The sequence below is a fragment of the Ictidomys tridecemlineatus genome, chromosome 8, assembly GCF_052094955.1.
Source record: "Ictidomys tridecemlineatus isolate mIctTri1 chromosome 8, mIctTri1.hap1, whole genome shotgun sequence".
NCBI lineage: Eukaryota > Metazoa > Chordata > Mammalia > Rodentia > Sciuridae > Ictidomys > Ictidomys tridecemlineatus.
The window spans coordinates 91,814,233-91,838,014 of record NC_135484.1 but is presented as its reverse complement, the minus strand read 5'-3'; the positions used below and the strand labels follow the sequence as shown (position 1 = coordinate 91,838,014).

The 23,782-nt window shown below is 35.6% G+C and overlaps 1 protein-coding gene across 3 annotated transcripts in view; it reads right to left on the bottom strand.

Moving 5' to 3' along the window:
* Eys (EGF-like photoreceptor maintenance factor) overlaps window positions 1-23,782 on the bottom strand; it is a 1,135,848-nt gene that overhangs the window by 947,260 nt on the left and 164,806 nt on the right. For all 3 annotated transcript variants that reach the window (XM_078019814.1, XM_078019816.1, XM_078019815.1), the window contains exons 8-9: window positions 2,355-2,526; window positions 1,314-1,392 (exon numbers count right to left, since the gene is read on the bottom strand). In XM_078019814.1, coding sequence (XP_077875940.1) covers window positions 1,314-1,392; window positions 2,355-2,526 — 251 coding nt within the window. The remainder of the gene's footprint in view (window positions 1-1,313; window positions 1,393-2,354; window positions 2,527-23,782) is intronic.

The window sequence follows — 23,782 nt, the reverse complement described above, 5'->3', positions numbered from 1 at the left end:
CCTCAAAAATTTGAATGTGTATTTATGTACAAATTCTTGTAGACATTACTATATCAAAGAAAATACTTATTAAATGATATTTTTAATTCACAAAGAAGAATGGGGTACTTATATTCCCAAGAAATACAGTTTTTGAGTAAGAAAGCAATATTTGCAGTAAGGCAAAGAAGATGTATGGGGAATTTATTAATTACATTTCCTTTTCCACATCAGGAGCATCTTTCACTGTCTAGAACCAAGTAATAAAATGTCAATAGATAATTAAGCCTTTTAAAATCAATGCATCTCCAAAAATGTGGTAATCAATTCACTTGCATTATCTTATTTAATCCTCCTGAGAATAAAAAAAAAAACAACTAGTTACTGTTATTACCTTCACTGAATAACTAAAATATAATTTCAGAACATAACTAATTTGTCTAACAAAGAAAACACAGCAGGTAACTAGGTACACAGAGATTCAGTTCCAATTCTCGCTGAGTACCTCTAATTACCCCCTCACTCCCTGAGAAAGGGCCATTTTCTAAGTATCTCCCATCTCTAATGTGCACCTTCCCACAATGACCCTTTCATGCAGGAATCATTATAGCTATGTTTGACTAATGAGAGGAGAGACACAAATGACTTAAAGAAAATACCCATTGTTGCATAAACCATAAAGTTCTGGTTTGTCTATACTTGCTTCCTTTGCCATGTCACTGTCAGACAAGGCAGCTTTGGAAGCCCTACCCATTATTCCAGGAAGCCTCACATGATTGCCATCTGCCAAGATCAGCTGGTTATCATTTCATGCAACCAAGATTTCTCAACAGAAAAAGGTTTTCAACATAAAATACTATGTATCAATTATATCACCTGATTTCTGAAATTTGGAAGACCAATTCTGATTCTGAGATTATTCCAGGTGTTACCCACCTCTTGGCTCAGTTTTATTTCCTCCTTGTGGTGTCTGGATGAACTTGGCCCTGCCTCATCTTATAGATCCATAGAGAGCTCTGTGTCCTAAGATAAGGGAGAAGGTAGCAGATGGAAAATATAAGCCATCTGAGATCCTGAAGATAATGGCCACTTCCAGGATTTAGTTTAAGGAGGGCTCCAGATTGCAAAATTTTATGATAATATGATGTGAAGATGAAAAACATTAAAAGAATCTCTTATTTGTAGTTTTTGGTTTTTTTTTTAAGGAAACTGAGGAATTCCATAGAGGAAGGGGGAAAGAGTAGTTAAATACTCAGTAATTGTGGAAGAAATGTTCAATTAGTAGTTTGATTTTTATGTTTTATCATTTAAATTTAATAAAAGTATAAACTTACATTAATCTTGACCTCACATCTTGTGCCAGTCCACTCAGCATCGCATGAACATTGATATTTATTAAGGAGATCTATGCACCTGGAACACAGAATTAAAATCAAAGTTTTAAATAAGTAAACATTGAAAAACATAGTTTGAGAAAGCTTCACCATTTTCATTTTTTCCATTTCTAGTTTAAGTGGAAAAAAAATAAACACACTGCATTTCTATCTATTCCATGTGGAGTAGAAAGCAGAGTCTATTCCTGGTATTTTATCCTTGAAGGTGACTGAACTGAAAGAACTGATCAATTTTCATTTTTGCCATCTTCCCCACGGCAATGGAAAGAAAGAACAGTTCTGAAAGATATAAAGTGTGTCTGGGGCTTATGTAGGAAACTGAAGTCAGCTATGGCCAAACTACACTGCAATAAGCTACTCACCTTAATCCTCCCTTTTCTGCTTACAAAATCAGTGGCAGGACTAGAAAAACAAAATAATGCTGCAGCTGACAGCATGGTGCCTCTGAGATAGTCTTCTTTTGCCACCTGCTTTTCCTACAAATATCCCTGTTCTCGATTTTTATATGCTAATATTCTTTCTATGGACAGGTGAGTTGTCACACAGTTCCAAAGAGTCACAAAATACCTTTCATGCACATAGGGATAAAAGAACCAGTCTACTTAGGAACATTTTAAACACTATGTATGCCGTATTATCTTTCCACAGAACAAATAATAGAATGTCACATCATCCTACCTGCTATTTCTATTACTGTGAGCAGTTACCTTTAAGCATATTAAAGTCTAATTAATCCACATTTATTGAAAATTACTTTATGCTAATGAACAGAAATAAAAGAAGGGCAGAGATAATGTATCAGTACATTGCATTAGCTAAAACAGGCAGCATCTGTCATCTTAACTGTACTAAGCTCTTGTTTTATGAAAGAGCATAATTAAAATTATCTTTATCAAGTTTCCCTTGACAGTTAGTCTTAAATATTGTGGGTTAAATATACTTTCATACAGTTAATAATAGAAAAAAAATAAATATAGCTACCTTCCATGTAGACAAGGATTTGAGAGGCAATCATTTGTATTTCTTTCACAGTGCATTCCAAAAAACCCACTCTTGCAGGCACAGATATAATGATTGATGCCATCAATACAAGCTCCTTCATGGAGACAGGGCTCTGATTGGCATTCATCTATATTTACTTCACAATCAATGCCTACGTTAGAACAGACAAGACAAAGATGAAACGACTTAAATGCAAAACTCCAAAATTTGTTCACTGTGGTAAATATCACCCCCAAATCAAACCCTTTCTCTATAGGGACAATTTGACATCCTATGGCAAAGGAAAACATTTTTCAAGGTTAAGCATGTTTGAATTTATGAAATCTCGAGACTACTAATTTAATATGAATGAGAAAAAAATAAAACACAAGCTTAATCTGCTTTAGGATGTTTGTTTTTACTGTAAGAAGTTATTTGTTGATACTATTAGTGAACTAATGAATTATATCCAACTGTCACTGTGAATACTAATTTATATGATGTTTTGAAATAGCCCTTGATAGCCAAACATTTCTTTCCCACAGGGATTAGGAAAGAGTTTGAAGTGTTGTAAATTTTGTCTTGGTAAGTCTATTAGTGGGTTTTCTGAGATTTCTAAATAAAACCTGGATTTGGCTGAACACCTGTGGTTTTCAAAGACCAAGTTGTGAATATTTATTAATTAATGACACATGCCACCCTCTGTGCATGCTCACACAAACACACATATACACACCCTGTTATCCCAGATGTGCTCTTAGAGAGAAAATATTAATATATAGGAAACATCTACAGGACAAAACAAGCAACTTAAATGGAAAACAAGATTGTGTTTTGTTTCACATTTTTGGAATATTAGAAAAAGTGGAAAATCATTGTAATATGGTAAAAATAATCCCTTTGCCCTTTGTTTTCATTTGTACTGAACATCTACTAATAAAAATTGTCATTGATTGATGTACTGGGCTTTGTGCTAAAGGCATATTATCTTAAAGCTCATGAATCCTGAAGTCGGATCTCATTAACCTCTAACTTATTGGTGAGTAAATAAGGGTTTAGAGAGTTTAAATAAAGCTTTCAGATCACTTTATGGAAAGATCAGATTTCAAATCATGTTTTTTTTTTTTTTTCTGACCTGGGCTTCAAATTAGTATTTTGAATTACCTACCCTGACACTATGGTGATATGTGCACACATGGGTGTTCTGAGTAATACAGTAGATACTAACCAAAAGCCATGGCACCTGAGTTGGACTGTAGCTCCATGGTAGAGTACTTCCCTAGAATGCCCCAGGTCCAGGGTTTAATCCCCACCAAAATGAAACAAAACAAAATAAGCAAATCAAAGAAACATGGTTCTTGCAGCCAAGAATATAAATCTACTTGGGAATAAAGAAAAGCTTATTAAGATGAGGAATATGATAATAACTGACACATAGACCATTTGCTATCCATCAGGTACACAAATTTCATATTTATGACTCACAGATTTATATTCCACTGGCCTGTATGACTATGGTAAGCTACAGATGATACTTCCTAATGTCTTCACTCTGGGCCAAGGTTAATGGGGTATACTCTATCTGAGATACTGGCATAATTGTTCAAGAAGTAAAAGGGCACTTCCTATCACATTTATGTTGGGCTTAGTCATGTGACTTGGTTTAGTCAATGCAACATGGATGGTTTTTAAATCTCCTACCTACATTCCAGTGACCCAACAAAATCATATGACTAAGTCAACCTAAAAGGGATGAAAATAAATGAATGTTCCTTCACAGGAGCATATATTTGTGAAAATAATAATTAGTACAGGCACACTAATCAATCAAACTTCTATCTATAAATGAAAATTATTTATTAGTGCATCATGAGTTCTTTGAGGCAATATAGTAAAAATGTATTGAAACCTACTCTCCTGATGTCTGGGATATATTTAACATTCAACTGCACTCATTCTCCTGGTAAAAAATTCCTCACTTAAATTATGTTTAATTTCATTTAGGTGTTTCCAAAAGCGTTCTTCTTCCAATTAAAAAGCTGAGTGAAATGTCTGTTTCTATATCCATGTACAATGCTGATAAGTCAGTGTTAAAACTTTTAGTGACAAAGAAATGATCAATTTATGAAAAAAAAAAAAGCACAGGTTGGAGGCCACATGTTAAAAGGGAATGGGAAAGGAGGAATCCATTGTTTGGAGACAAGGAGACTTGACAAAAAGATACTGCTCTCCCTTGTTCAAATGTCCTCCTCTCAGAAGGCAGAGTCTCAATTTAACAACAGAAAATATCTTCAAGATTACCTTAAAGCTTTTTTTCTTCCTAAACCTGTATTAAGTAAAATTGTGGTTATAATTTGACATCCTAAGTGGACTCCAGAGAGCATAAAAATGTAAAAATTCACTGATCGAAACATTATGTTCCCTGTAAACCATTATTTTGTGATCTTTAACATCATAGTCCCTCAGCACGATGAATGGCAGCTTCCCTTTTACCTGATTAACTTCATCTTCTCACTGTTGATAACTCTCCTGTTGCAGTTTCATTGACCTCCTAATGCTCCTTCAAAAGCTTTATGTGTATTCTTCACACAGATTCTCAGTACTTTTGTTCCCCTACCAACACTGCTCCCTTCCCACATGACACAAGACCTTGTTTATTCAACCACACTGTTTAAGATTGCATCTCCTTACTCACAATCTCCAGTATTCTGTTCTATTTTTTTCTTAGTGATCAACTTATAGCATTGTATAAAATATGCTTATTGTAAAAAAAAATATATTTGTATCTGTCTTTCTCCATTACATGCATAGTTCTAAGATGCCTTGTATTTGGCCTGACTATTCAATAATGCATCCACTCAAATGTTTGTTAAAAAACAAATCACTGCTGAATGTGTTGTGTGAGTTTATACTTTGTTTTACATGTCACTTTTGTATTTGTTTTTCTTTAGAAGGCCTGACTCTTCCCAAGTGAGAAAAAAGCAGTCCTTGAGAGTGGGGAGAAACTGCTATTCTTTGCAACTGTGAGAACTGGAATCTGAAAAGAGGGATGGCGCCTTCAGTAAAGCTCAAGCATACCTGAAGGCATACCTTGTGTGGCCAAGGGGAGTATTCAATGGTATTTCTACCAATTCTCCCTGGCAAACAAAGAGACTTCAATGATGCATGGAAAAGAAAGAAGTTGTGGAGGGTATTGAACTTGGTTCCAAAGTATTTCCCATACATAAGAACCAGCCCATCCAAGACTTAAGTTTCTCATTTGTAAACTATTTATTTAACAAAATGCTTTTAAATTCCATAAATTTCCTGCAAATGACATAATTTCATTCTTATTTATGACTGAGTAAAACTCCATTGTGTATATATACCACATTTTGTTTAGCCATTCCTTGATGGAAATCTAGACTACTTTCATAATTTGGCTATTGTTAATTGTACTGCTACAAACATGAGTATCCCTGTGTTGCTAATATTATGTTGATTTTAATTCTGTATACTTTAATTCTGGTATATCTGGGACATATGATGATTCCATTTCTACTCTTTTGAGAAAACTCCATACTAATTTTAATAGTGCTGTACTAATTTAAAATTCCATCAAGAGTATAAAAATGTTCTTTTTTGTCCCCACATCCTAACCAGTATTTATTACTTCTTGTATTCTTGATTCCTCTCATCCTAACTAAAATGAGATAAAAATCCTACTGTAGTTTTTATTTGCAATTCTTTGATTCTTTGATTGCTAAAGATGTTGAACATATTTTCATATATTTGTTGGCCATTTATATTTCTTCTTTTTGGAAGTGTCTATTTACTTTATTTACCCATTTATTAACTGGGTTCTTTCTTTCTTTTTCTTTTTTTTTTTTGGATGTTTAGTTTTTGATTTCTTCATTCTGGATACTAATTTTTTGTCAGAAAAATAGAGAGCAAAAATTTCTTACCTGTTCTGTAGGTTATTTCTTCACATTCTTAATTGTTTCCTTTGTTGATCAGGAGATTTTTAATTTGATTTTATCTCATCTATTAATTATTGGTATTATTTCTAAGCTTTAGGAGTCCTATTGAGTCATTACCTCTGCCTATATTTTGAGAGTGTTGACCTTATGGTTTTTCTAGGAGTCACAAAGTTTCTGGTCTAATTCCTACCTCATTGATTCATTTTGAGTTGAAGTTTGTGCAGGGAGAGAGATTAAAAAAAAATACATGAACAGAGAAGAAGTAAACAAAAATAAAAAAAGAAATTGATAGAATAAAAACTAAAAAGAAAATTGCAGTTAAAATTTTTAGAGATCAAATATAAAATACTATTATTTAAAATCTGAAAAAAATGTAAAAAGTGCATTAGAGAATGTAGACAAATGAATGAACCAATGAGGAGTTCAAAAGAGAGAGATAAACTATAAAAATCCAAGTGGAAATGCAAGAAAGGTAATACTTATAGATGAAGAATTGATATAATAAGATTATCAGAGGATTGAGCATATTAAGAACCAGTGAACTTGAAAACCTCATCATGAACTATTGATAATGAAACCCCCAAATGAAACAAAAAAAGAATAAGAAAACAAAATAGAGCATCTAAGGGATGTGAAAACTTCTAATTTCCTTGCACTTGGAATCCCTACAGTAAAAGGGAAAGACAACATGGCAGAAGATATATTTAAAGAGATAATGGATGAGAATTTTACTAAATTAACAGAACTCTGTAGCAGTTTCAGGCAGCTGTACAAGCTGTTTTGTCATTTAGGCCATATATCTCAAAAGCCTGAATGGCATTGTAAGTATCAGCAGTGGATAAAAATGTTGTGTGGTGTTTATAGCAAGTGCCAGAAACTGAATCAGAGACCCTAGGGCTCTGGACCAAGGCCAAGCCATATGAAGTTGAGAGTTCATCTGAAACTGAAAAAAAGATTTCTGACATAATTCTTGGTCCTTGAAAAGAAGAAATACTTAACAATAGATTGTTAATTATCAATATGGACAAAATTTTCAGTACATTGGTCAGAACTAGCAGCAATCTATTATCAATAGTCCATCAGGTGTCATATGTGATTAGTTTAAAGATCACAAGTAGATTCCCTATCCAGTGTTATTCATTTCTTATAGCTCTACTATGGCTATAAGGGGCGTTTCGTATAACCATATGAAGAAGAAAGAAAAAGCTTGAGTGTGGGTCATGAGTGGGTTGACTTGCTACATGAGCATGAAAAGAAAAGAAAATGGACTACTGATTTCCTAGACTCTCATTCAGAGATTGTCCAGGAAAGGAAAATGAAAAGGAAACCCTTCCAGTAGGCAGATTTTAGAGGATTTGGTATTTCTCTACTGGGAGAAATAGAAGTCAAGATAAGAGTATGCATGGAGTTATAGGTACTGGCAAATGATCTGACTGGCCTGAAGGAATGAGATAATGAGATAATATGGATCAGGGAAATACAGGAAAGGAGATTTGAACTAATGGGGGTGAGATTTAAAATTGAAGGATTTTGTAATACATGGTAATATCTATATTTGCCTCAGCAGAGATATTTAGTAATCACATAGACAAAGCTAAGCCAGTTAACATAATCTATAGTCTGTTGCCATGGTAGGATAATAAGTATGAAAAGAAGGGCAGATATAAAGATTCTTCATGGGCCCAGCATATGTATTCCTGTGTTACAACACTAATATAGGAACTGTTTCTACCAACTTTTCTACCTTTTAGAAATATAAACCCAAACTATCTGCTCTTGTTGGTCAGTGGATTACACTGAATTGGAGAAACAGTGGCTCATTTTAACCAGAATTGACCTACACATCAGGTACAGTATGTCTTTTTTTATCTTTCCTGACAACAGAGTTTTGATCAGCATCATTACCCAAGGGCCAATATAGTCTTGATTCACCAAGTTTCTCATAGTATGTCATTCAACTAAGGAGCTTACTTTATATAGTAATGATAAGATATTCATGGTATCTACTGTTTTTATAATATTTCAAACTCTGCAAAAATTGGTAGGTGCAACTAAAGTGCCAGTTTGGATAAGAGACATTGTAAGGAAAGGATACCACATTGGAAGACCCAGTATATACTCTAAATCAACAGTTATTAAATGATGACCAGCCATCAAAAGGTTCAATGAATGGACTAGTGAACCAAGGGGTAAATGTATAAGTGAGTCCATGTGCCATCATTCTTTGCATACAATTGGGGAATTTGTGCTTTGCTTTCCTGTAAATATAGGCTCCATATACTAGATTCCCTGATTACCAGAGGAGGAATTCTTGCTTCAAGGGAAACCATACGACTTCTTTATTAAATGTATGGCTTCTCTTTGCTCTGCATGCCAAGAAATAATCAGGTGAAGGCAAAGGTTCCTTACAGGTTGTATTAACTGGAAGTTTGTGTTCTTCTTCCAAATTACATGTTGAAATCCTAACCCTTAAGGTGACGACATTAGGAAAAAGAGCCTTTTGGAAAATAATTAGGTCATGAAGCCTCTTCCTTGTGGAATTTATACCCTTATAAAATAAGTCTTTCCAGTCTGCAAGGACATAGCTAGAAGGTGTCATTTGTGAGTCAGAAAGTGGTCCTGAAGAGACACTGAATCTATTGCCAACTTTATCTTGGACTTTTCAGTGTTTTAAACCATAAGAAATAAATTTCTATTATGTATAAGCTACCCAGTCTATGACATTTGGTTATAACACTGCTAGCTGATTATGATATCAAAGTAACTGATGCTGATGATTAGTAGAAAGTATAGTGCTGTTAAAAATAAGGGCAGGGATCAGAACCTCAGCATTAACGAGTTCTACTGGAATATGTGTTGGCAGTCCTTTGCTCAACATCACCGGAAATGGACAAACAGGAAAACCATGGCCTTACTAAGAGATCAGAACTTTTAGGCAAAAGGGTCTAGGTTACCTAATTAGGTAACCCTCTTGATAAGCATATTTGCTAGCTGAGAATGAGGTTATATGAATTGCAGAGGAAAAAAAGGAAAATGATTATCTGCTGCAGACCAGTTTTGTGATAGAAATTGTAGTTTTTTCCAGTAATTTTCCTCTTGTACATTTACCCAGGAAGTTACAACTCAGAATTTTGGAGAATAATTTCCTGATAAGATATATTTACCTTAGGAAACAAGTAGATTTGAGCAGCACATGGGGTTGCTGAGCAGTAGGTAAAGTTATCATTACAGTTTCCCATTTAGAGAAGAAGTATTAATTTCCCCCAAATGTCAGAGTAGTTGCCTACCAACGGTTCAGTGCTGAATTTTCCCCCATAAATCGAATTGCTGCTCTTGGCTAACGTCAAATGTTTGTCCAAGTGTAGGTCTTTCTTCACTGATTTCTGTGGGATATTTGGAGGTGGCTCAATCTGGATCACTCTGAAGGACTCCCATCCACTTCAGAGTCCCCTGAAAGATCAAGTGTGGATTCATTTATAGCTACATTTTAGCTCAACACCTTTCTTTTTCAGCTCACAGCCTTTTCTCCTTCACAGGCATTATTGTTGAGAACTTTCTCCAATAAATTGCCTGTATGTAAATATCAGAGTCTTCTGAGAAGTCTGTTATGGGCCAGGCTATATGGGCAATGACCAGAGTTCCTTTTCCCTGAGACTCCATATCATGTAAGAAATTCTTTTCCTATGGGAAAGAGCTACCTCTGTACCTATTAATAGTTATCTAGTATAACATACTTGGCAACACAAAATAGCAATTCTTATACAATGTTAAATTGTTCTAATTGGTTTCCATTTTTCTTGGACAATGTACCTTGTCAGATATGGATTATCTAGGTGTTAGTAACCATTCTCTAACTTGTACTCAACTAGGGTCATTTTGACCCACTTCCCTTCTGCTTGCTTGATACTATGCCAACCTTGAAAGTCTCATGGGAAATACCAAGGTACCCGTTACATTGTCTCACTAACTGCCCAATACAGCTTCTGTACCTGAGTAGGGTCTCTCTTGTCCAGCGAGGAGGTCCATGGAACAGGGTACAGGAGAGTGTGACTGTGGAGTCACTAATCAAGACCTCTGGAGACCAAGCAGGAAGCAGGTCTGATTTTATTGTGCAGTTACCATGTATACATACTCAGGCAGTAGCTAAGCAAATTATAGGCAGCCACCAGTGTAATTTCTGCTAACTGTCCTTGCAGCAACCAGTCAATGATGGGGCCATGGAGCAAGCACAGGGACTGCAATACCTGGCCTCATGCCCAGGGCTGTGCCTACAGGGTAAGCAGCCTGCCACTCACATGCTTAGCATGAGAGGAGTGGCAGGCCACTCAGAGGCCCTTAATGTATGTCATGTATGCAGTACTCCATGCACTTGTCTCCACATGTACCTGCTTGCTTGCAACTTATCATCCCAGATGTGTTTTTGCCTTTAAATATCCAAAAATGCTCAGACTTGGGGCTGTTCCTTGCAGAGACACTTATGGGTCCTGCAGGGAGCTGTCGCTAAATAAAAGCCAGCTAGATAAGAACTCTTCAATTTGGACAAAACTGGGACTTGGCATGTTTTCTGAGTGACCTGCTCCACAACAAGCCTGACCTATGAAATAATTTCCAGGAAACAAATATACTTTTAGGATCACTTTTTAACTTTTGATCAAAAACAATAATAATGAGTTGAAAGAAAATTATAGTTCTTAGCAAAATATTATTAACAAAAAGATTGGCAGTATCTAAGTACTAGATATTGTAAATACCAGATTGAACAAGCATGGGTTAAGCATTTAATTAACAATCATTTTACCATTATCATAATTGTTTGGAAAGAGTTCATATGCATATTATGTAACCTATTTTTTTTCCCAAAATTTCTTCAAAGAACTTGTAATGATGGTTTAGTTTTTTCCTGTCTAAGAAATTGGACACCTCAGTATTGGACAGAGGTTTTAAAATTCATTACAGTAATCCTATAGCTTTGGGCCAAGGACAAGTATCAATAAATATTTGATGATAAAATGATGATGATGATAATGATGTTCATTTAAATCTTGTCTCTCCTCCTTTTTCTCATACCTCTTTTATGAAAAGTATGGGGGCAACTCCTCAATATCAGGCCACATTTAAATGAGGGCTTCTCTCTCTCAGACTTCATTATCACAGGGATGTAGGTTGACATTAGAGGACTTTGTAGTTCATTGGAAAAGTCATAAAAACAATTACTATGTCATTAGAAGAATCTTTTGAGGAAGATATTAAAAATGCCTTTCACAAAATTGCTAACTCATACAGAAAGAATATTCTGAGCCATGTATATTGCTTATTGTTTTTAGATCATGGTCAACGAAGGAGTCATGAAAGCCATGTGAAATGAGGCATGTGTTTAATTAGGCAACTATGTGCAGAGCTTTGGAATGTGAGAAATTACTTAATGTAAAGATACACAGTATATGTGTTAAGTACAAACAGGCAAATGAGGGCCGGTTAGAAATGAAAGATCAGAAAATAGAAAGTCTTAATTTTTATAACAATGCTTATATTTGACTTAGATTCCCTTTCTAATAAATAGATGGTAACTTATTATCTTAGCACCCTATGTTTTGACTATAATTAATATGTTAATTAATATTGTCAGAACTTATGAACTTTACACATACAGGCACATGCATGTATCTATAATTTCCTGAATCACATTAACACTAACCAAATCAAGAGGTATTATTTCAGACAAATTACTTGATCTGTGACTAATATAGTGCAGAAAATAACTCATTATTTAAAGTACTGCTTGGTTAATAGGTTCTTCTACAGTCAAAACAAATACTGCATGATTTGACTTTTGTGAGATATTTAAATGAAGTTATAGAAATTAAGAATAGAATAGTAGCTATCAGCTTGGGGGAGAGGGGAATGGGTGTTTGCTGCCCAATGAGAATAAAATTTTATACACACAAAAACCTCAGGTGATGTATAGTTTATTACATTGACTGTAGAGATAGTATTATTGGAAATCATATACCAAAACTCATCAAGTATTATATATTAAATTGATATGATTTTTATATCAGATACATCTCATAAAACTAAAATCAAACCTATATTAGCCAATATAAACTAAAATTTTCTATCTTATAAGATTATTGTGAGGGTTAAAAATACCACTATTCATTTTCTGAATTCTAATTTGCATAAAGGATATACTTTAGAAATAATTGTTCTAAACTAGTCTGAATGATAGTCTAGAATATTCTTATGTGCAGCTAGAGTGCTCATTTTAGTATTTCAACAATCTAATGCCACCACACTCCACCTTCAAACATGTCAGTATGAGAATTGAGATAATTAAGATTATTTTTGTGGTTTATTATATATAAAGACAAATTCAGACTTTTTTCTAATTATGCATAGCTTATTCAATTTAATTGAACATTACAATCATGTTTCACAAATCAGATAGAATAGACAATATACACAACAGAAAAAGGAAACTATAGGTCACTATCTCTCATGAACATAGATGCAAAAATCCTCTGCAAAATACTAACAAAATGAATCTAACAGTACAATTGAAAACATTACTATCTATGATTAAGGGGTATATACCATGGATGCAAACATGATTCAACATAGGCAAAATTAATGTCTGATACAACATATAAAAGAATAAAGGACAAACCAGATGATAATCTCAATAGATGCAGAAGAAATTAGATAGGATTTCCTATTCCTTTAAAATAAATTAGGTATAAAGAAATGTACCATGATATTTTGTATGATGAACCCACAATCAACATTATATGAAATGGGGAAAAGTTGAAAACTTTTTCTCTAAAATCTGGAATTAGATAAGGATGCCCACTCACATCAATTTTGTTCCAAAAAGTAGTGGAAATTCTAGGTAAGGAGGAAAAATAAAGAGTACCTAAATTGGAAAAGCAGAAGCTGCCCTTGTTAGCATTCATAATACAAAAAACTAGAGAATCCGCCAAAAAACATAGAAGTAATGAATTAATTCAATGAAATTTCCAATACAAATTCAATGTACAAAGGTGAGTGGCATTTTTTTTATGTCAGTAGTCTATTGGCTGAAACAGAAATCAAGAAAATCATATTGTTATGGTTTGGACTTGGAGTATTCTCTGAAAAGCTTATATGTTGAAAATGGATCCCCAATACAGCAAGGTTTAGAGGTGGGGCTTTTCAGAAATGATTATGGCTCTGACTTTATCAGTGGAATAATACACTGACAGATGAGTGGACTCTTGATTGGTAACTATAGGCAGGTGGGACACAACTGGAAAAGATGGGTCACTGAAGGTATGGTCTGAAAATACATCTAACCATGGTCTCCATCCTTCTCTCTGCTTTCTGGCTTTCATGAGCTGAGCATGAGTCCTTTGCTATGCCCTTCTGCCATAATGTTCTGTCTCACCTCAGATCCAGAGCAATGGAGTTAAGCATCAACTGAGATGTCTAAAACTATGAAACAAAATACACTTTTCCTCCTCCAAGGTATTCTTCTCATATATTTTGGTCATAGCAAATAAAAGTGGACTAAGATATGTTCTATTTACAATAGCTACAAATAAAATTATAACTAGGAATAAATCTGACCAAGGAGGTGAAAGATCTCTACAGTGAAAAACTGTAAAACACTGATTAAAAAAGCTGAGTACACAAATAAAATGAAAAATATGCTGTGTCAATGGACTGGAAGAATTAGTATTGTTAAAATAATCATACTACCCAACCCAAAGTAATCTAGAGAGTCAATGTAATCCCCATCAAAATATCAATATTCTTCACAGAAATAGAAAAAAAATCCTAAAATTCATGTGAAACTACAAAAGATGTTTAATATGTTAATGTTTAATAGTGAAAGTAAAGTAAGCTCTAAGAATAAAACAGGAAGCATCAGATTACCTCACTTCAAAATATAATAAAAAATAGTAGTAACCAAAATTTCATAATATGCTCAGAAAAACACATATGTAAATCAATAAAACAAAATAGAATCTCAGAAATAAATGCACACATTCATAACTAATTTTTGTCTTTTGTGTTGTTTTATTTGGTGATATTTGGGGTGCATGTTTCTCTTCTTTGGCAATTATACCAAGAAATTTGAGATCAATGAAAAGTTTAAAGTAAGTATTTTTCATTTGAATAGGCCCCCAAACAGGGTGGTGATGGAAATTAAAATATTGTTTACTCTTATTCCTTAGTTTATATGCAGACACTGACATAGGACTGGTTTAGTTTCTGTGAGTCAATTGAACACATCAGAGAAACCATTTGGGAAAAAAAGGCAGACCTGCGGATCATTCAGCCCACCCTGCCAACCAACACACAGAGTGAAAAACAAATGTACTTTTTCAGAAAAAATAAAAAGGATCTGAAAGTTATATGACTGTGGAGACCTTCTTAAATTGAAAACACCCACAGAATTACAATTTAAGAAATAGGAAAAAGACATTACAAGAACTCTTATCAAGTGATGGGACTTGTTTTAGTCAGTGTTTTCACTGCTCTAATAGACTTGACCAGAACAATTAAAGGGAAGAGTACATTTGAAGGCTTACAGTTTCAGAAGTCTCAGTTTCTACTCCATTCATTAGGGCTTGAGGCAAGGCAGAACCTCAAGGCAGAAAAGTGTGGCAGAGGGAAGAAGCTCACATGATGAACAGAAAGTAGGAAAGAGAAACTTCACCTGCCAGATACAAAATACATACCCTAAAGGTATTCCTACAATGACCCCCTTCCTCCAGCCACATCTACCCACCTTCAGTTACCACTCAGCTAATCCCATCAGGGAATTGATCACTGATGAGTTAAGGCTCTCACAGTCCAATCATTTCTCCTGGAAACCTTCTAGCATGTTCTCACACATGAGATTTTTGGGAATACCTCATATCCAAACCATAATGGACCTAAAGCTTAAACTCATTAAATTTATACTAAACTCACCTCTGGCTACTATCATTCCTAATTCAGGACAAAATGGAAAAATTGAGAACTTTTTTAATTAATAAATTTCCATTGCTTTCCATGTGCCTAATTTTGCAATTATGTCAAACAAGAAATACACTTTAAACAATCAGTTTTGTCATAGAATTTAAAAATCCATGATTAATAGTACCCAATGACCTCAGTAAATTCTGAGTTAATATTCTAACATCAAGAAAACATCTTAATTGAAGTGCATGTTTTAATCCTTAAATCAATAGCATACGTTTTATTTATGCAAAACATAGACAATGACTTATGAGCTGCACATTTTTCATTGCTTGGAAAGGTATAATATTGTTCAATAGTGGCATTTTAAAAATATATCTATCATGTTTAATTTTAAAACCAGTTAAGAGACAGGAAGATGGCAGAAGTGAGCTAGGCAGTGAGTATCATCTCCTCACAACACTGAAAGGAGGCAGTGAAAGAAAGCAGAATCCAAGAAGGGGGTGACAAAATAAATGCTCTAAGACTCAATATTACAAATTCTGATACTTGAAGAGACTGAAAGATAGATTACCAGAGTAGAAAACATACTCTTAGACCCCAAACCTCAAACCCAAACCTGGGGATGAGAAGGGGGTAGGGGCAACAGAGAGAAAGGTGAGGGGAGTTGAAAGAGTGGAAAATGTCTTAGGTTTACCCACTTAAAAACATTTGGAAAGACAAAGAAACCTTAAGACAGAAAAAACAGCTTAAAACTAAATCATAAAAAGAAACCAGAGAAAGGGGTTCTTAGCCATTTTGAGGAGCTCAGTCACCCCCTAGTCACTCCCTTATGTCAACACAGTTTCTTCACATGCCCAGACAGCTGCAGAAGGAACTCACCTGCAGCAGGAGTTCTTAAGAATTTTCCAGAAAGAACTTCTAGAGGGATGCTACTAGGGGAATATTGCTGAAGCCTCTTTTCCCTCCCCCTCACCATAAATATGGGAAACAGAATAGGCTGGTGGAAAATTGTTAGGAATTGTACCTAATGCTTCTCAGCCTCTGCAACACAGGCAGTGGTGAAAGCTCTGCACAGTGTCTGTTTACTTAACTTAGAGTAACTCACCAACCACAAAGCTTTGGCCCTGACAGAGAAAAGTGGATTCATCAAGCTCCTACCAGTAACTTTGGAGAAAGGTATCACAGGAAGCATTGTGGAAAGCCTAGGGAAGGTTCCCAGTATCTTGAGTACCTAAGGGAAGCTGCCTGAATATCCAATGACATACAGACATGGAGGAACATTACCAGAGTCTATTCATCAGGAAGGGGCTGATACCAGTCTTAACTGGTACACAGCCTGACCCATGATCATAATAGACAAGTGACAAGGCATTGTTTGGATACTTATAGGACCTTGCATTAGACTTAGTAAACAGAGATTATCAATACCTGCCATTCACAAATTGGAATAGTGGGAACTAGAGTCCAGGTGAACCACCTGAGACCCATCAATACAGAGTGCCTCAGAGAGTAGTGTCAGTCAGGGAAATATTTCTGTACCACAGAATACCTGGCAACTCACAACTAGAGTTTTTGGGCTCACTGACAGCCACCAGGATATTCATTACTGTGAAAAGAATCCCATAGAGAGAGGCAGGTATACAGGGACACTCCAGAGCCTGCGTCCTGAACTACTTCACACAATATAAATAGCCAACTCACAACACTGCACCCTCTGAGTAGTCAGCTGGAGACTGCTCAGCTGACACACAAAAAGCTGGTGGTGGAAGTTTCATAGCCACAAAGGAATTGGCTCCTGTGCCACTGCAACTCGGGAGAGGCCCACAGCCAAAGACCGATGGATATCCACTAAATATCCAAACCCCAATGAAATTCAAACCAGGATTCAACAATATATTTCTTCAACTAGACATGGTTTACTATAAATAACCCGAACATCAACTTTATCCATATAAATAACTTTTTAATTTGAATAATAATTGTTACCCCAATAGCCAACATGGTACCTTCAACCCATTTGAAACTATTTTATCTAGTGGTTTGAAACATTAACTGCAAACAATCTTCCTTTCTTTGTTTTTCTAGCTATACTTTGTATCTGCTCCTCTTACCCCCTACTCATCTTATTGCATTATCTGCTACCACCTCAAATACAAATTATTCATCTATTTCTCCTTTCTGCCTTGATGTAAATTATTCTTTTATAACTTTTCTCTTTCTCTCTTACTATCTCTCTTTTTTTCTCTCCTTTTTGCTCCATCTTTCTTTCTCCCCCATTTAGCTTTCATTTCAGGCTGTAGTAAGTTTACCAAACTTAAGGATTAATTTTAACCTATTCCAGAATTTTAGTACAGTTTTATACCTGAATTTAAGAAATGATAGAGAACAATTGCAACAAGATTTTGTTTTTTTAATAAGGTTGAATAGAATGAGGCTTTGCTCTGAAGCAAATAAGGCTAACTATCATCTCTTTAAATAGTGCTGGTATTCACATTGACAGAGGTAACCCATTTACTTAAGATGTCATTGTCTGGATATTCATTCAACCCAGAACATTTAAGAGAAAGAAGGTCACAATATAGTCCTTTGCTTTAAAGAATTCAGAATTGGGTCTGGGGATGTGGCTCAAGTGGTAACACACTCGCTTGGCATGCATGGGGCACTGGGTTCCATCCTCAGCACCACTTAAAAAAAATAAAGATGTTGTGTCCACCAAAAACTTTATACACACACACACACACAAACACACACATACACACACATATGTCAGAATTACATTATTAGATAAATAGATATATAAACAATATAAAAAATCAAGGGTACAAACCATTCCAAACAATCTAAAATGCATCAAAAATATATTTGATTGACACCACAGTTAAGGAAAGTCAGAGAAGAAATTTAGAAAATTTATACTTGTTATGATTTGAGGTGTCCCCAAAAGCTCACAGGTGAGACAATAAAAGAAGGTTCAAGAGAAATGAGTGGGTTATAAGAGTCTTAAACCAATTAGTGATTTAATCCCTTGAGAAGGATTAACTGATTGGTAACCTCAAGTGGTAGGGTGTGGCTAGAGGAAGTGGGAATTAGGACATGATTTTGGTGTAAATATTTGTATCTGGCAAGTGGAGTCTGTTTCTTAATCACCATGATATGACCTGCTTTCCTTTGCCACACACTGTGCCATGGTGTTGATTCAGCCTCATGTCCAGCCCTGAGAAATGGAACCACCCTTCTATAGACTAAGACCTCTGTAAACCATGAACCCTCAAGCAAACTTTTCTTCCTCTATAGTTGTTCTGGTCAGATCCTTTAGTCAAAGCAGCAAAAAAGCTAAAATAATAGTTAAACTGTTCTATGAGCTAAGATTTAAGAAATCATATCAGAGAGAAAATACAGGATATAAAAGACCACTTCAATAAAAAAGATAGAGATTCTAAAAAAGAGCCAAATGGAAATCTTCAAAATGAAAAAAATCAATAAACCCAAGTTAAAAATTGAATAGAAATTATCATTGTTAGATTATACCACTTAAAAGACAGATTTTTAGACCTCAAAGATAAAAGTATAGAATAATACAAGTGGAAGAAATGATTTACAGTAGAGAGGGTGGAGAGAGAAGAGGGGAGGGGAGGGGAGGGGGGATAGTAGAGAATAGGATAGACAGCTAAATACATCAGACACTAGAATAGCAATATGTAAATCAATGGAAGTGTAACTGATGTGATACAGCAATCTGTATATGGGGTAAAAGTGGGAGTTCATAACCCAATTGAATCAAACTGTGAAATATGATATATTAAGAACTGTGTAATGTTTTGAACTACCAACAATAAAAAAAAAAGAAAAAAAAAGTATATAATCTTGAGAAAAAAGCTGACCATAAAGAAAAAACATTAAGAGACCATAAACAGAATATTCAAGAAATATGGTATAACATTGAAAAAAGTCAAAAAGTGAGGATTCCAACATGGCGGCGGGCGCGGAGAGATCAAGTCTCTGACCTCTTCAGCTGTGCAGGCATAGGGAGTCGTAAACAGCCTAATTCTGTTTGCTCAGGATCACTAGGCAATGCTGAACTGATGTGGATCTGGGGCGAGCTGTTTGGGCCTCTCAGAACACACACTGAACCTGGATCGGCTGAATTCAAGCTCCCGTTCCCTGCTTCCCGCAGACAAACAGCTGTGACTCAGCACTAATCCATCCGGCTGAAACAACCGGTCAGCCCTTCTAATCATACGGAGGTAAATGCCAACCGAGCCTTCATAGGTAGTGGCCACAGGTTTGAAACGGGGCTTGGGAGAGACAGTAAGGACCCACCCGTTGCATTGGTCACCCGGCAAAGGGAAACGAACTGTCGCCATTTGCAAGAGATACCACCATGGCAGAGAACTGACGTCATCAGACTGCGGCGGAGGAGATAACTTCATTGAAACCGGCGGCTACAGGTGTGTAATTCCCTAGCCTTCCCTCTCCACACATGGGGGAAACCTTAAGGGCCAATCTCAGCTCTCCTGTAAGGGCCCCTCCCAGCTCTCCCATGAGCACGGTAGCCAGACCGAGGGAATTAGAGGTGGCGCGGGACCCGCGGCGCGGGACTACCGCTCCCACCAGTGCTGACAGCTGAGGTCTCTTGCACCAGCTACCGGGGGTGTGGCTACCAGAGGGGCAGTAAAATTTGCTGAGGATTCTCAGCCCCACGCTCTACAAACTTAGGGTCTGAGGGAATGGCAAACTGGAAGAGTGTGCCCAGTCATTCATGACAAAAGGGCTCCCGGGAGCAGCAGACCTGGTGTGTACCCAGTATTGTGGTGAGCAGCACCCGTGAGAGGCGCCTGGCTAGAGGAAAAGTGGGGAAGTGACTAGACACAAGAGGACGCCCTAGGCACCCAGGATTGAAGACTCGCCCAGTCTGGGAGGAGGAGCTGCTGCACAGTGATTGGTTTCCGCGTATTGATAGGAGAAACTTGGCCTGGTGGTCACAGCGCCACCTACTGGAAGAGAAGTTAATCAAACTCTAAGACTGCATTTATTAGTTTTTTTTTTTGTTGGTGTTGTTTTTTTTGTTGTTGTTGTTGTTATTTTTTTTTTAATTTTGATTTGGGGGTTTTCTTTCATTTTCATTTTTCTTTCTTGTTTTTTTAAATTTTTTTTACAATTTTTTTTAAAATTTTTTTTCTTCTAATTTTAATTTTTTTTATTATTTAAAAAATTTTTTTTTCTTTTTTTATTTCCTATTTTTTTTCTTCTTTTGTCTTTTCATTTCTTTTCAATTATCTTATCCCCCCTTCCTTGAATTCTACCTGCTTACTCTCATTCTCTTTAGTGACTTTTTCCCTTCCCTTCTAATACCTTTCCTCCCAAGCATCAAATAAATTTATAGGAGTAAACAGTAACTCAGCAGTCAAACAGAACAAGAAGTAACATGAGCAGCTTCAAAAAGCAAGGAAGAAAAGGAGTACAAACAATGCAGGACAGCCTAAATATTCAGGAGGACCTAGAGTCATCAGAAAAATGGTCATATAAAGAACTCAAGGAACACCTTAGACAGATGGAATGGAACCTTAAAGAGGATACAAGACAGCAAATTCAAGCAGCGAAAGAACACATTGAGAATGTATTACACAAACAGATAAAAGAAGAAGTTAAGCACCTTTATCAGGAGATAGAGATTATAAAAAAGAATCAAACCATAATCTTAGAAATGAAGGAAACTATAAACCAAATTAAAAACTCAATTGAGAGTATCACTAACAGAGTGGAGCAAGTAGAAGCCAGAACGTCAGATAATGAAGACAAATTATTTCATCTTGAAAAGAGTCTAGCCAACTCAGAAAGGCTGGTAAAAAATCACGAGAAAAACATCCAAGAGTTATGGGATAACATAAAAAAGCCAAACTTACGAGTCATCGGGATAGAAGAAGGTACAGAGATTCAAACCAAGGGAATGAGTAACCTGCTGAATGAAATAATTACAGAAAACTTTCCAGAAATAAAAAAGGAAACAGATATACAAATTGAAGATGCATACAGGACACCGAGCACACAAAATCACAGTAGACCAACACCAAGACACATTGTTATGAAGATATCCAATATACAGAACAAAGAGAAAATATTAAAAGCTACAAGAGAAAGGAGACAGATTACATTCAGGGGTAAACCAATAAGGTTAACAACGGATTTTTCATCACAGACACTGAAAGCAAGAAGATCATGGAACAATGTATTTCAAACACTGAAAGACAATGGATGCCAACCAAGAATTCTGTATCCAGCAAAATTAAGCTTCAGGTATGACAACGAAATAAAAATCTTTCATGATAAACAAAAGTTAAAAGAATTTTCAGCCAGAAAACCAGCATTGCAAAGCATTTTGAGCAAAACACTACACGAGGAAGAAATGAAAAACAATAACCAAAACCATCAGAGGGAAGTGCCTTGGTAAAGACAGAGGGCGAGGGGAAAAATAATCATGGAGAAACAAACTAATTTTTTTTTTTAAAAAAAGGATAAATAATCAAACATGGATGGAAGTACAAATCATATATCAATAGTAACTCTGAATGTTAATGGCTTAAACTCTCCAATAAAGCGACATAGGCTGATATCATGGATTAAAAAAACAAATCCAACAATATGCTGCCTCCAGGAGACACATCTGATTGGAAAAGACATGCACAGGCTGAAGGTGAAAGGATGGGAAAAAATATGCCACGCACACGGTCCTCGTAAGCAAGCAGGGGTGGCCATCCTCATATCGAATAAAATCAACGTCAAGACTAAGTTAATCAAAAGGGATAAAGAAGGACATTATATACTGTTAAAAGGAACTATTCACCAACAAGATATAACAAGTATCAATATTTATGCACCTAATAATGGCGCTGCAACATTCATAAAACAAATTCTCCTCAAGTTCAAGAATCAAATAGACCACAACACAATAATTATGGGTGACTTCAACACACCTCTCTCACCATTGGACAGATCCTCCAAACAAAAGTTGAATAAGGAAACTATAGAACTCAATACCACAATCAATAACCTAGACTTAACTGACATATATAGAATATATCAATCATCATCAAATGGATATACTTTTTTCTCAGCAGCACATGGATCCTTCTCAAAAATAGACCATATATTATGCCAAAGGGCAACCCTCAGTAAATATAAAGGGGTGGAGATAATACCATGCATTTTATCTGATCATAATGGAATGAAACTGGAAATCAATGATAAAAGAAGGAAGGAAAAATCCTACATCACATGGAAAATGAACAATATGTTACTGAATGATCAATGGGTTACAGAAGACATAAAGGAGGAAATCAAAAAATTCTTAGAGATAAATGAAAATACAGACACAACATATCGGAATCTATGGGACACAATGAAAGCAGTTTTAAGAGGAAAATTCATCGCCTGGTGGTCATTCCTCAAAAAAAGAAAAAACCAACAAATAAATGAGCTCACACTTCATCTCAAAGCCCTAGAAAAGGAAGAGCAAAACAACAGCAAATGTAGCAGAAGGCAAGAAATAATTAAAATCAGAGCGGAAATTAATGAAATTGAAACAAAAGAAACTATTGAAAAAATTAACAAAACTAAAAGTTGGTTCTTTGAAAAAATAAATAAGATCGACAGACCTTTAGCCATGCTAACAAAGAGAAGAAGAGAGAGAACTCAAATTACTAACATACGGGATGAAAAAGGCAATATCACAACAGATGCTACAGAAATACAGAAGACAATTAGAAATTATTTTGAAAACCTATATTCCAATAAAATAGAAGATAGTGAAGACATCGATAAATTTCTTAAGTCATATGATTTGCCCAGACTGAGTCAGGAGGATACACACAATTTGAACAGACCAATATCAATGGATGAAATTGAAGAAGCTATCAAAAGACTACCAACTAAGAAAAGCCCAGGACCGGATGGGTATACAGCGGAGTTTTACAAAACCTTTAAAGAAGAATTAATTCCAATACTTTTCAAGTTATTTCAGGAAATAGAAAAAGAGGGAGCTCTTCCAAATTCATTCTATGAGGCCAACATCACCCTGATTCCGAAACCAGACAAAGACACCTCAAAGAAAGAAAACTACAGACCAATATCTCTAATGAACCTAGATGCAAAAATCCTCAATAAAATTCTGGCGAATGGAATACAAAAACACATCAAAAAAATTGTGCACCATGATCAAGTAGGATTCATCCCTGGTATGCAAGGCTGGTTCAATATATGGAAATCAATAAATGTTATTCACCACATCAATAGACTTAAAGAACCATATGATCATCTCAATAGACGCAGAGAAAGCATTCGACAAAGTACAGCATCCTTTTATGTTCAAAACACTTGAAAAACTAGGGATAACAGGAACGTACCTTGACATTGTAAAAGCTATCTATGCTAAGCCTCAGGCTAGCATCATTCTGAATGGAGAAAAGTTGAAGGCATTCCCTCTAAAATCTGGAACAAGACAGGGATGCCCTCTATCACCACTTC